Source organism: Amia ocellicauda, chromosome 3, assembly GCF_036373705.1.
Source record: "Amia ocellicauda isolate fAmiCal2 chromosome 3, fAmiCal2.hap1, whole genome shotgun sequence".
Classification (NCBI taxonomy): Eukaryota; Metazoa; Chordata; class Actinopteri; order Amiiformes; family Amiidae; genus Amia; species Amia ocellicauda.
The window spans coordinates 7,566,725-7,581,844 of record NC_089852.1 but is presented as its reverse complement, the minus strand read 5'-3'; the positions used below and the strand labels follow the sequence as shown (position 1 = coordinate 7,581,844).

Here is a 15,120-nt window from a genome sequence, read left to right as displayed (position 1 = left end):
GTGTATAATGGAGGCTCTGCTAACTTTTCCTCACAAGCCTAAAATTAGTGTTTGGAATGAAGCAAAAAAGTACATATTTTTATTTGTTAGTTATAAAATATGTATATACCACAAGGAAAGTCAATATACAGCTCTGGAAAAAATTAAGAGACCACTTCACATTGATTTCTGAACTTCGAGTGGTCTCTTAATTTTTTCCAGAGCTGTATATTCATTTAACTACACAGGCATGCAATAAAATTAAGTCTTTGTAACGTGTGTGACGTGATTGCTGCACTTATACATAATGAAAGCTGTGCTATATTATAGCAATCAAAAAATGAATAACTATGTTCCAAAGATCCCACTACGAGTAATTACACAAGCACATGAAGGGAGTCATCAAAATGCTGAGCAATGCAAAATATTTTATTTTTGTTCATTTTTATTCTGAAAATATGTGCAATGCCGATTTCACAGTAGAGCTTAACAATTATCGCATATCCCTCACCCATGAAACAAACAAAAATAAAATGTTATAGGAAGCACAGAATATTTTAACACATCTCCCTACTGATACTATTGACAGTGTTTGCAAGCATTGAATGGCGTATTATATTACAAAATCCAATGTTTTCATACCATATAACGCAAGCAACACAGAATTAAAACAAATCCAGAAGTTATTGATCAGAGGTGAAACCAATTTATATGTAACAACTGAATATATTAATGTTTTGTGGAACTTCAAATAACCTTTCCAGTTTGTTTCCCAACTCAGAGTCCATGGATATATTTCGGTAATGTAGAAATATGGCAAACAAAAATACCACTATACACACCTTGACCTTGATCAATCTGTTTACATAGCAAAACCATTTCCATGAACTAAACTAATCAAAGTACAAAATGCAGAAAAGAGGGGGGGGGGGAATCACATCTATTCTTATAATTGAAATAACTTGTTTACAAATAAAATCTGTGCAAGAACAGCAAACATATTTTACAGTACATCACACTTATAGCAAAACTTTTAAATACAGTACTGTGTATTGATATAGTCCTGAGAATTGTCCATTTCAGTAAGCATACTTCAAATCTCCCAGACAAAAGTGCTGTTGACCACATGGCAAAATCCACATTGCAAGCAGTACATTCTGCTTTATTTAAATGTGATAATCATTAATATATTAGCATTTAAGATGTATATCCAAGTTGCTCAATATTAATAACTATCTTTGTACATTGCAATGTAAAATTAGATGGCAACTAGCATGAAATTAGCAACAGCTTAAAGTAATGAAGCTGCAAACAAAATGCCTCATCTTTGATGTTATCAATTTGAGTTGTTGAATTGTAATGTTGATCACCATAAAATTGTCCTCCTCCATTTTTATTGGAAACATATTTTGTATTTTATGTATTAAGTAGCAATATCTGGACATTAAATCTATGACTTTTAAAAGACAGGGTGTTCTAAGGGAAAGCTTCATTTTATTATGTGGAACAATGAATATGTAGTGCAAATACAAAATACCACAGGTAATAATGAAAACCTGTTAACCACAAAAACAAAACAAAAAACTCAAGCAGATGTTCAAATCAAGTTTTCATTTGGACATTGACAGTATAATAGAATGATGGATTAAATAATGTATTGGCCATACCAACTAGCTACAAGTAAATTATTCTACTCTATACAAAAGATTGTCAAAAAGCAGCACCAGAATATTTTACTTTTCAAATCGACTAAAACTGAACTTGTTTGAGCATACGTATATCCCACAAAGTTTCAAAAACCTCTGCAGTACTTCATTGAGAAGGGTGCTTAATAAAGTTTGCAGCCACAAACTTTTCAAGGAGTATATACATGGATAAGACTTTGGAGGTACGCGAGCTGTAATTTGGACCAATAAGACAAGTTTAGGTTTTGAAACACAGGGTTTGTGCATGTTCTGCATTTATCAGTAGGCACAATGATTTTCTAACATATCTGCACTAGATCATAAATGTTTAGCTTCACAATTTTAATTTGAACAGAACACTATCTACATTATACTGTACATGTATGTTTTTCACAACACAAACTAATCTATTTCACAAATAATCCTGAATAACAGAAACTCCAATAGCAGGCAATGTATTGTACCAAATAAATATTACCTTACTGAATTTGTATTATTGCAACTACAAATTCATCCTACATTTTTTTTTTCTTTTTCTCTCAGGTTTTTAAAATGCCCGTGAGCATTTAAGAATAGTTTTAAAATTGAACCTGTTAAAGAATTTTATTAAGACCTTCAAAAGGAAATGCAGGTACTGGATTACATCAGTCAAAACAATACAACCAAAACCTATACTCCTTATTTGACATTTGAATTTCAAGTGAAAGATACGATTTAACACAGTATCTATCCTTTAGCAATGACACCACCTCTCCCAGTTATCTGTACATCAGCTAAAGCAGGTGTGATACCTAAATTTCAAATGCCATTGTCTCTAGTTGACTTGATGTGTTAAATTAAAAAGGTGTTCCTCGTGGTATGAAAAGTGATCTTATACATTCGAGTAAAAACAGGTGGTAACAATATACTTATTTTTCTATATTGAGAGAGCAATACTTTTGTTTTATAGAAGGGCAATTGCTTTTCTTCGACATAGCATGAACACAAGGCAGATGACAACTACAGCCATGGACAGACTGAAACATATGTGTATTCGGTAGAAATGAATGAATTCCAAGAAATATATTTTGTAAACTCCTATACAGTACATAAAAAGAAATAACAACAAACTGTGTAAACTATGAAGATGCACATGAAACTTAGAAAAGGAAGTTCTAGATTCCATAGCTTGTAAACTGAATTTTAACATAGGTTATAGCTTGTGAACGTTCCTAGACCAAACTGCCAATACTCAAATTACTTTTGTTAATGTGGCCTCTTATCCACTGATGGTATATACAAAAATATCTAACTTCTCTGAGTAGCCTTAAACACACTCCATTCTTCTGTATTTATCCTGTGAGCAATTTTAGGACGTTTCATTTCCATAAAGAAAAAGGCTACAAGATGCAATACAAAGTGACATGAACAGCAAAAAAAAAAAATCTTACCAGTGAACAGCAATGCTGCTCATACCCGTATACATGATATTTGACTATGCTGATGTTTATGTCAATCTCCTTTGTTTACACAAATGCATAGCTGCATGTTACCCAATTTAAAAATCCTAACCTATCTATCTCTTAAAATGCAGTTAATAAAATGGCTCAACGTATGTAGCAGACAAGATGATAATTGCACTTATGAATCCTTGTACCAATGTGAAGCATCAGTAAACATACTTCGTCGTGACTGGATTAGTTAAAAAACACTGCAAGCTTTAAAAGCACCCATCTTTATGACATGAATCATTAATGCTTAAGACCACTGAAATCTTATATTGCAAATACTGGACAGTTCCAGGCATAAAACTTTCACAGACCCGGACATCCTGACAAACGTACTTGCTCCGGTTGCTCCCACCGTCACAGGACTTTCTGAAGACACTGTGGATAGAGTTTGGCAACAATGCATTCAAAATGGCGGCCAAGATCCCAAAGCCGATCAGGTGTTTCGTACACTTTCTTCCACTGGTCTGCCTCGTCGTCGTACTGGTACAGTGAATTTTTTCGACTGGTTCGAAATACATGCTCTTCTACAGTGACTTGGGTAGCCCTCACGAATAAATGCAATTTGTCATAGAGAAGCATCACTTTAATGTAAGGGCTGGTAGCCTGGTCGAATGGAAGGTCTTTCTTTTGAGTCCAAGTATTTTGTTCGATGTCATAGACTTCCACTGTGAAGGTACGCTGGTGATTTCTACAGATACCAGCTATGTAGTAGATGGAGTTTTTGTACAGCGCTGCAAGTCCTTGGGTTCTAGGAATGGTCATGGGAGTCAAATGGCCCCAGTAGTCCTTGTGAGGGTCATAGCAGAAGAAGTATTCACCTATTAAAATAGGGCAAAAATATGATACATTTCACTGAACTGTACACAGCAACATTTACACGAATGCAGTTACAAACTTTAGAAAGCTTCAGCTGGACCGCACAAAATAGAAGTATATGTTCTGCATCTTAAGATAGCTGCTAAAGGTAACCACTAAGAATAGAATATTACTCAGTCAGAAAGGTCAGAATTATTTAAAAGTGATGTAAGGATAAATATGATTGACAATAATTTAACACTGTTCCCCTTTCTGCAGAAGGGGTGATAAAGGACACAGTGTAAGGTAATTAAATCATATCAACGTACTTTATTCAGATTGAACTCTCTAAGCAGGGCTAAATGTCACTGAACACTTGAATTTACTAGACCAACACGGTGTGATTTTGTATTGGCTGTGCTTAAGAGGAAAGGAAAACTGCACGTGTCATGGAATTGGCTCGATCACATTCCAATAACTTCAATTTGCATTTTATGCAAAATATGATGAGAATTGACATAACTCCACAATATATCTAAGGATGTATAAAATGATTCAGCTATTTATATTATACAGATTAGTAATATATATTTTATTTGTCATAGAGAAGCATCACTTTAATGTAAGGGCTGGTAGCCTGGTCGAATAGATATATATATATTCCTAAATACTAAATACTCCTAAATACTAAATTCCTAAATACTAAATATATATTCCTAAATACCTCTTACTATATTTTAGAAAAAACTAACGAAACGGGGAAGAAAAAAACTGACCCATTATCATTACTGTGAGAGTATCTAGATCCTACTTTCAAAACTTGTGATTGTACCATACATTTACATTGTTGTAAATTGTCAGTATGTTGCGGAGTGTCTTAGATTGCTATAATTTACAACCTTGAATAGATAAAGCATTCCGATCCCTACATTGCGATAGTACATGCGAAGAGAAAATGGCTTAAATGAAACCATAGCCACTGTTAAACCACTAACCTTGCAAAACATAGATCCGATCCTTATATTCAACTGCGCTGTGAAACTCCATCGCAACTGGCATTGGGCATACAGCAGTCCAGCAGTTGTCTCTAGTGTCATAGCACTCCACAGATTTGAGCGCATTGCGTCCATCCCCCTCGTAAACTCGTCCTCCTAGTGCATACAGTTTGCCACAGCAGTGGACTAGTCTGCAACCTATCCGTGCTCTAAGCATGGGAAACTTGGGCAACCACCGATTTCCTGCATGCTCATACATCCAGAAATCACTCTCAGCTCTATGGTCTATGGAGACCTCACTATTGCTTGGTCTGTAACCACCTGCGATATAAATGTCATTCTCGGATGATACCAAAATCCCCACTTCTCTCAGGTCGTTTGGTGGTTTGCATAGCTTGAACACTTTCCCTGTGACAGTATCTAGACAAGGCACGGTTTGTTTCTTTCCTGAGTGTTTATGAGCCGCATCAAAGCATATGATCATTTCCGAAGCAGTCATTCCCAGCCTCTGTTGGCAGCCGGTGGTACCATTAGACTTCCCTTTGTCTGTCCAGTCCTTAGCTAAAGCCTGTGCAAATGTAGGAGGGATTTTCTTTAAAAATGCCTCATCCAGTAGAGGTAGCCGAATGCATTTGGCGAACACGTCTGCAAGATCCATCTCTCTTCTCTCTCTGTCATATTCTAGCCACTTAATGATGCTGTCATACACATGTTCTTCTTTTTCTACGTTCAGATCATCATTTTTGAGTATGCTCACAAGCTGATCTTTAGTCAAGTGGAGGAACTCTTGTTCTTTGACAACACAAAGGAACTTTTTGCGGATGTAGTCTTGAGACTTCTCTTTGAGCTCCTGATGTCCATACGCATCCGCAAACATAAAGACCCCGATACAGTTCTGAGGATCCACACGGCTGATCATAAACTGGGCACATTGGTCCTGCAGGGATGGTATTTGGAAGATGCTAGCTGCAGTAAACAGAGCCTGGACGTTTGACTCTGATAGTGTGACTTTAGAGGTATATGCGTAGTCTAGTACAAGATGCATGGATTCGGACTCGACTCCCACAATCTTCACTTCTTTCTGGGTGCTTTCAGTAAGGCCACTAGTGAACATAGACCTAGGAAAATAAATGGCACAGTGAATGCTTAGGTATACCCAGCTTTACTTTACAGTAGAGACTGGCCACACATTAATTAATGATATCATCTAAATTCTGGGGCAATTGTGACTATTGGAAGCGTTCAGGTTCTGGAAGCTTTAGGTTTTTTGTCTAGACTGCTTTAATTCCATTGTATTCTTTCAAAATTAAGCTCCAAAAATGTGTAGTTGCAATAATACAAAGTAATTGCTCAGATACCGCTTGGAGTTAAAAATATTGTGCTCATGTCCACGGTGGACACAATGAATGTCATTCGGTAAATCACCAAATTCACATGTCATGCAAAAACTTTTCTTCACCTTATTTTAAGTGAAACATGTAAGGGGTCCACACTGTGAATGAGAGTTTATAATACACTTTACTCCTTACTTTATGTTAGTCTTGCTAAATATTAGGACTATTTGTATAGACAAACAATGAAAGGTCATGTAAAAAAAAAAAAAAATGTTTCAAATTATCAATACTATCTTATGTTATAGGCACTACAATAAACTGATTGTTTTATGTAAATAAGCTTGCTTCATTATTTTCAACATGGACAATAGCAATTTCTTGTATGACTTGTATATACTACTATTCTCTTATACTTAAACAGAAATGCAGTAAATACATTACTGCCATTTTCTTTTTGCTATTTTTATAATTTTGCAATTACAAATATTTCAAACTATGTTATCATTTATTAAATGTTAACCGTTTCAACTTGCTTAAGTGTTGAACTATGTACTCTGATCTGCTATTAAGTAATACTACTAAGTAATCTTCCATTAAATATACTATAGTAACATATTTTGCCCATCAGAGTTGATTCTTAAATTGTCTGAACTTCTTTTTTTTTTTTAATAAACTATATTCACATCCCCCTTTGCTTTGTACACAATATGTAAAACAGGAAACACAAATCTGAAGGGTTCCTTGCAGTTTTCACCAGGACTTGGTAGACCTCAATAAAATATATACCTCTGATGAAACCAAGTATAAAGAATAAAAAGCTCCATATTTATATTTCATACCTGAAATAAGGACTAATTGCTGCAAGAACATTTCTGTGACAGGAGAAGGTTTTTCCATGATCCACTTCTACCACAATATCGGTCAGTTGCCCTTCATCAAACATTGATTTAAGCTGCTGGAGAATGTTACATGCATGGAGGGGGTCCATTCCATTGTAGTTTGTGTTCGCAGGAATCCCATTCTGTACTTGTAAAAGCTTGCCTGTTTCTGAAGAAAACATTGAAATCAGTCCAATATAATTTAGTACAATAATCATCTCTTAAATGTAAATTCTAAGTGTAGGTTAAATACTGATATTCCCATAAGAAAGCCCAGATTATCCCTCAGATAAAGAAAAAAGTGGAATAAACTGAAATGAACATGTAGGAGGAAGGGGCTAAGCCTTAAATACTATAGATGTAATGGTTTTCAAACTTCACCAATGTTAATTATAAGATTACATAAATGTCAAGAAAACGAAACAACTCACATTAAGTTCACATCACTGAACAAAAACAAAATTAGGCCTAAAGAAAGTTAACGGGAATCTTTCCTACAATAGAATCTCATGTTTGTGAATTACAAAATAACCTTAACTTTTTATACAAAAAACTAAACCAGAAGACAAAGCCAAAACTACAGATTTGAGAATATTTCAGGAGGTAATACTGATTAACACATGGTATTGCACCTTGTGCAGAAGTTGGATTTAATCTGTTAAATAAACACCAGAGAATGAAAATATAGGGGAGATTAAAAACATTCTCATAGTTCTAAAGGTAATCTAGAACAATCTGGAAACAAAATACAGACATTAAAAAGGCAACAATACACTGAATAAATGCAACTTCACAGAAATGCCATTACAGACCAATTCACACCAAATAACCTGTAGGAGTTTGACTACATCTATGTTAGGATATCAGGTGTTATATTTCCAATAAGAAGGTCTAATATTGTGCCAGCCTTTTACAGTCTTTCGTACGAATAAGTGGATGTAATTACAAACTTGTTACTCGATAAACTGGCCTGCCCTGTACAACCTGATCAAACAAAGAAACAGCTGAAACTACTAGTAGAAGCTCTGGACTCAGCAAAATACACAAAGGTCTGAGCACAGCTGGATAGCAGCAGCACTTAGGGACTAAAAAGTCCACACAAAGACTGTGGCTTAAACAGAAAGACACCAGATCCAAATGACTGCATTACCGAAGCATGAATAATGTCAATTTGGTTTTCCAGTTGTACAAAATAGATATGTTCAAAACTGTGTATTAATGAAAGACGCTGTTATAAACCAAACAGAGGCAAGTGGCAGGTTCAACAAGCTTTAAATATTGCAGACTCACATGACAGCTAATCTGTGCGAATTTAAAACCCCTGTAAGAATCATACCCGACCTGTCTGCTGTCGGAGCACCGTGCAAGACATTTTAAAACACAATCCGCACAACTGGGGCTACTTTCTCCTCAACAGCCAGCACTGCACGCGTTGAGTTGGGGATTAATGTATAGTGACGACAGACTTCCGCTGGCCAACACTTTCATTATATACATATACTTTACTTATATTCCCCTGCTACGCAAAGTTGAAAACTTTTCAATGCGTTCAAGACTTTGTACAAAACGAATCCAAACAATCTAAAAATGCTAACCTCCACCGGCAGCCATTCTCTCCCCGTCCGTCTTGCTGCGGAACAGAAACGTCACTAATGACGTTAAATGCCGGAAGCGGGCACTCACCAATCCCGACTGCCGAAACTGGTGCGCCAGCCTATGATGTCTTCGGCTGTTAACACGTCAAAGTTTCGCCAGAGCTGTGGTTTGTCGACTACAACTCCCAGAACATCTGTCTACGAAATGATGAGCATCACGGGATTTGTAGTCATTTTCTGAACCTATGGCCAGGTAAGCACAGGAAAAGTCAGTGTTGCAACATATAACATGACCACTTACAAACAAACATATATATTAGAGCTCAGAAATGCCTTGGAAACTTATTTGTTGTGATTGATTAGCTGTTTGCGTTGTGCAACACTGACAACTTAGTTTTTAAAACGTATTTAAAGCTTACTTCTATGTGTTAGAGAGAGCGAGAGAGAAAGAGAGAGATCAACATCTACTTCCCACTGTTGTTATTTTGAGAAAGCATATGTATATCAAATTATCATTTATATAGTTGTGATCCCACACTGTTGAGCTTATTATTGTAGGTTTGCCCATATTTAAAATATTTGACATATAGATAAACACAATACCAATGGACATAACTACATTTTGCATTACTTCATTGATTCTTTATTCATTAATTCATATTGAAAGACAACATTATACTTGATTTCTTATCTGTACATTACTATAACTATTTTTGTCTTTCAGATACCCTACAATTCATTTTGAAATGCAAAATAAATTTGTCTCTTATACTGAATACAATAATCATCATCATCATAATATTGAAACTAATAATAATTTGAGAAGAATACACACAGGTGGTTCTTGGGAAAATTGCAAAGTGTCACAGTGTACAGTGGTTTATCAAACATAGCCTATAGAAATCAGCCTACACTGTACAACACACAGTGAAACAGAGCAAAACACAGCAGCCACAACCAATGAGATGTAGTCCTACTACAGTAGAGAGAGTGGCCTAATGAAGTTTAAGCAGGAGTTGCACAGGAAAAGCCGAGCCAAGTAGATAAGAAGGGTGGATCTGGTTCATGTATAGATTATTTAAAAACAGACAGCAGAAAGAGGTGTGTCGGGAGTGGGAGAGGCAAGAATTGAATAGGGAGAGAGGGTAGAATACTCAGTGGCATACATCAGAAGAGCAGGATAATGAAGGAGTATAGAGTAGGTCAGGCTTCAAAAGGTTAGAAGTTGTCTGAAGTCCCTACACCTCTCCCAAAAATGTTTGATTTCTGTTGGACGAGCTGAAAATGTGTAGAAAACAGCCGATTTAAGCTTCTTTTATCAATTTTGCAATGCTTCAGTAACACTAGTGGTGTGTAAAATGAAAAGCCGGACAGTTTACATCATATATAACATTATTTTAGGCACATACAGCCACCTGGGAATCTGGTTCATGTTTTATTCATATGCCTTTCAGATTGAGCTCAGGCTTATAAACATTTTAGGAAATGTCATGTTGATGGAAATCCCTCTTTAGAATATAACAAAAAATCTGGATAATTTAACATCATTTGAATTGATAACATTTTTACATGTATTTTTATGGTCGTAATTTTAGTGGCAGTATACAGCCTGACTATCGTAATGTTTTCTATTTAATTTATTTTAAACAGTTTCATAATTCAGCATGTGTACATCCCTTCCTGTCCACGAAGGTGGGACACACACTTGTTGTATGTGTATAGAAAGCAATTTAAAAATGCATATCTCGAGAATCAAGTGAATTATAATATGTGACTGTTTGTGTTAAATGAGACGTTAATAAGACTTTTTAAATAAGAAGTTAAAAATATGTGGAATATACCGAGCATACATGTTTACTTCACACTTTATGTCTGTCTTCAATGTGAACTTTCTCTAATTAAATTACATTAAAAGTATGGACTTTTATTTTACAGCATTACAGAATTAACTTAACATTAAATTAAAATTTGTATAGATTTATCGGATTAAAAATCAGCAAGTTACACTTAAGCCTCTCATACTAATTAAACATTCAGAAAGTGCATTTAGTCTTATTATTCCAGACAATAAGTGCTGCCTTAATTCATGTCTCAATACAAGTAAATGCTTAAGGATTTGTACTGTGCATGATATTCACAATATGAAGTGCTCTTCCCCCTCCGATTCCTCTCATCTGGTTCCGTTAAGAAGAACACAGTAATCACTGTTATGAACTGTGCAATTACTTAACAATTTCCATAAATTATAACCTCTGCATGATTACATTTCTATTGCTCTTAATTAGAATGAATATACTGACTACATAATTAAATTAATTACCTTTCTGTGTAAAAGTAAATCATTTTTCTAATGACACAGTTTGTGTCCATTAGTTTTAGCAAGTTAGTCACTCAAGAAATATCATGAATGTTAATTGGAGCAGGAATGTGTAACATCGTTCTGTTTAAACATTAGTAATTACATTGGAGAAAGAATATATGTAAAAATGGGTGTAAGGGTATCTACTGTAGATATACTAAAATGTGCTCTTTAATTAAAAATCCAGTCCATTGTTATTATCAGATAATTATCAACCACCTTTAAAACCTAAAGTTACAGATTCTTCTAGCCTACAAAGTATGAAAATAGTTTGTAGGGTTTTATCCGATCAGCCATAACATTATGACCACCTGCCTAATATTGTGTAGGTCCCCCTTTTGCCGTCAAAACAGCCCTGACCCGTCAAGGCATGGACTCCACTAGACCTCTGAAGGTGTGCTGTGGTATCTGGCACCAAGACGTTAGCAGCAGATCCTTTAAGTCCTGTAAGTTGCGAGGTGGGGCCTCCATGGATCGGACTTGTTTGTCCAGCACATCCCACAGATGCTCGATTGGATTGAGATCTGGGGAATTTGGAGGCCAAGTCAACACCTTGAACTCGTGATTCATCAGACCAGGCCACCTTCTTCCATTGCCCCATGGTCCAGTTCTGATGCTCACGTGCCCATTGTAGATGCTTTCGGCAGTGGACAGGGGTCAGCATGGGCACCCTGACTGGTCTTCGGCTACGCAGCCCCAGACGCAACAAACTGTGTGTTCTGACACCTTTCTATGAGAACCAGCATTAACTTTTTCAGCAATTTGAGCTACAGTAGCTCGTCTGTTGGATCGGACCACACAGGCCAGCCTTCGCTCCCCACGTGCATTAATGAGCCTTGGCCGCCCATGACCCTGTCGCCGGTTCACCGCTTTTCTTTCCTTGGACCACTTTTGATAGGTACTGACCACTGCAGACCGGGAGCACCCCACAAGAGCTGCAGTTTTGGAGATGCTCTGACTCAGTCGTCTAGCCATCACAATTTGGCCCTTGTCAAAGTCGCTCAGATCCTTACGCTTGCCCATTTTTCCTGCTTCTAACACATCAACTTTGAGGACAAAATGTTCACTTGCTGCCTAATATATCCCACCCACTGACAGGTGCCATGATAATGAGATTATCAGTGTTATTCACTTCACCTGTCAGTGGTCATAATGTTATGGCTGATCAGTGTATATATATATATATATATATATATATATATATATATATATATATATATATATATATATACACACAGTGCCTATAGAAAGTCTAAACCCTCTTTCAAAATGTTCACCTTTTGTGTTATAGCCTGGAATTAAAATTTAGATGATCTTAGAGATCATTAATCATATTTTAAGTAAGCATTGTGGTTTTCTGTAAACCTAGTTTTATAATAGTTTAAACAACCTTTTCTTTAAATGTATTATCTATAGCCTCAAAATTGTTGACATTGAAATATGCCTGCGATAATATTACTGCACTCACCATATGTTAGTTTGCTTTATTACACTGAGGGATTTATTCAATACAGCATTTAAAATATTCAGAAATTATCATGAGTATTGTTAATAAAACTGTTCTATTGAGAAATCTTTGTAGCATAATAGAGATCGTATGTCTTCATGAAATATGAATGTAGAATGAAGTCCTTATTATAAACAGTAACAGATGACACTTCATTTATATGATATGCATGCCAGTAGAGAAATAATGTAAGTCGACAACTGTTGTTCTAATAATTGAAAAAGTCTAACCACGCATCCTCATTAAACAGAAAGAAAAATTCAATTTGAATTTAAATCAATTTACTTCCATTGTCTGAAGGTATTACACCATTACATTTAGAGCCAGGCCCAACACAATCAGAAACTGAGGCACACACTGCATACAAGACAGCTGTTAATCTTTTCTCACACATGTATTTTTTAATTTGACACACACACACTGTTAATGGCTTCAGGAAAGTCATCAGGTATTTGCCCCCCGTGTTAACAGACAACAAAAACCCTTGATTCTCTTCCATGTGTATTTGTATCCAGGTGCCGTATTGTGGAGTGTGTCGTATTTGTGTTAAAGAAATCAAGTTTCTCCAATATCTCCAGTAGCATCAGGAAAATCAAATCGAGTCTGTTGATATCTCCAAGCATAACTACGTTGGAATAAAATATGAAGGAATCACTTAGGAAATGGCAATGGAGGAAATGCATGTGATTGATGAAAAGGATAAGGTAAAATAAAAATATTAAAAGATAAGATGAAATAGCTGTCAGCTATGCAGGGCAAGTCACTTTTCTGTGCTGTGAATGGCATGCCATTTACTACAACTTTAAATACTATAGTCTCGGTTTTCTTTGACCAGCATTCTTTGTAGCAGCAAGTCACACTGACTGGCTTTTCCCATAAGGCAATAGTTGTGGCCTCTCTAGCTATTATCAGCACGGTCCAGGCTTGAGCTGACAGTAATGCTGCACAACACTGCAAATGATGGAAAGTGAGTAAAAGAAAATAGAATTGCAATCCACACAATCGATTTCACATTTTTCCAATTTCCCCTTTCAGTACCAGTTTGGGCTGTGAAATTGTCCACACATTTTTGAAAGGAAGAGACTACCTAGGGATCCGGTTATTTAATGATACCTTTGCTTATATATATTCCTCCATTTACTGTATTTCTACATGTGGAACCTGCCTTCCTGATAGGTGTAGTTTATCCTTTATTTTTCTTGGGAACTATATTTTATGGTTCCTGCAAGACAGAAGATGAGATTTATGAATATGAAACAGTTTCATATTTGGGGCATACCATTCCAAGTTGAAAAAGGCAATTTATCTGATTACTCTAAAACAGAATAATACACATTTTCTGTATGGAGCTTAACTTGAAAAAGTTTATTATTATGGATAAATGTCCTTCAAGAGAGGTATTTTAAAGCAAAATATTTTCTGTTTCAACAGAAAACATTAAACAGGCACTAAAAGTAAAAGGCAGTGTGTTGAATTCCAGCTGTCATATACAATACAGATTTCTTTACCATAACGGCTAGATAGAAAATGTATATAATTAGAATTAGAAACAAAGCACATTTTACACCAGAAAGTACTCAAATGTTGTATTAACATACTATATACTTGTGTATGTTATGTACATTTGTCAGGTTCTGAAGAATATGTGACCTCTATAGATAAAGTAATATATTGCATATATTTTAGAAATAATAGAAAGTATATATAAATATATATATATATATATATATATATATATATATATATATACATGGAAAAAGAAAGCTATAGGGAAGTTAAACAATCTTGCAGTGGATGATGATGAGAAATATAGATATCTGGATGGTGGCTTAAAAGTGCGTCGCTTTTGTTGTTTATCAATCTCGAGCCACCTCCTGTGTGTCTACAGGTGAGGTATAAACTAAAACAGCTGAGGCTGTAATGATTGAATTGCAGAAAAGAAAACAATGGAATACAATGCCAAGGATAAGGAAGCAGGGGGTGTAATTCTAGTTTAAATGTACTTTTTGTAAAAGATAGAAGTAATAGGTTATTATATGCCTCTAGGGTCCTTTGAGAATTCGACACTCTGAAAAGGCACTTTTGTTCAGAGCATTTTGCAAGCCGCCTGGGATGATCCAAATAGGAACACAATAGGAAGCTTTTGTAAATAACAACCTGTATCTCTGATTTGTGTTCTAAAAGTACTTCTTCTTTCATAGGTAATAAATACAAGAGCTGATATTTTGGGGGTTGGAGGTGTTTATTGTACATATTCCGCACTTACATAAATCATGTGGTGAAAAATGTATTTTTCAAATTGCTTTGGTTGAACCATTTTGAATATTTTCACTACTGTCAAAAATTACAATATAATGCATCAACTGGAAAACAAAAATCTTGAACCTTGAAATGCAAAATATACATATAATATAATATACATATATCTCCCATCACACCGAAACCTCCCACCGACCTAGCTTCCTTTTCTTCATTCTCACCTCTCTCAGATGCTGAAGTTTCT

The 15,120-nt window shown here is 35.6% G+C and overlaps 1 protein-coding gene across 1 annotated transcript; it reads right to left on the bottom strand.

The window, feature by feature from the left end:
• Positions 1-390: 390 nt before the first annotated feature.
• Positions 391-8,853, bottom strand: kbtbd8 (kelch repeat and BTB (POZ) domain containing 8). Its single transcript, XM_066698016.1, has 4 exons — positions 8,752-8,853; positions 7,118-7,325; positions 4,945-6,062; positions 391-3,972 (listed from the first exon to the last, which is right to left on the bottom strand). The coding sequence occupies exons 1-4, from the start codon at positions 8,765-8,767 to the stop codon at positions 3,509-3,511; spliced, it is 1,806 nt and encodes a 601-aa protein (XP_066554113.1). The 5' UTR covers positions 8,768-8,853; the 3' UTR covers positions 391-3,508.
• Positions 8,854-15,120: the final 6,267 nt, after the last annotated feature.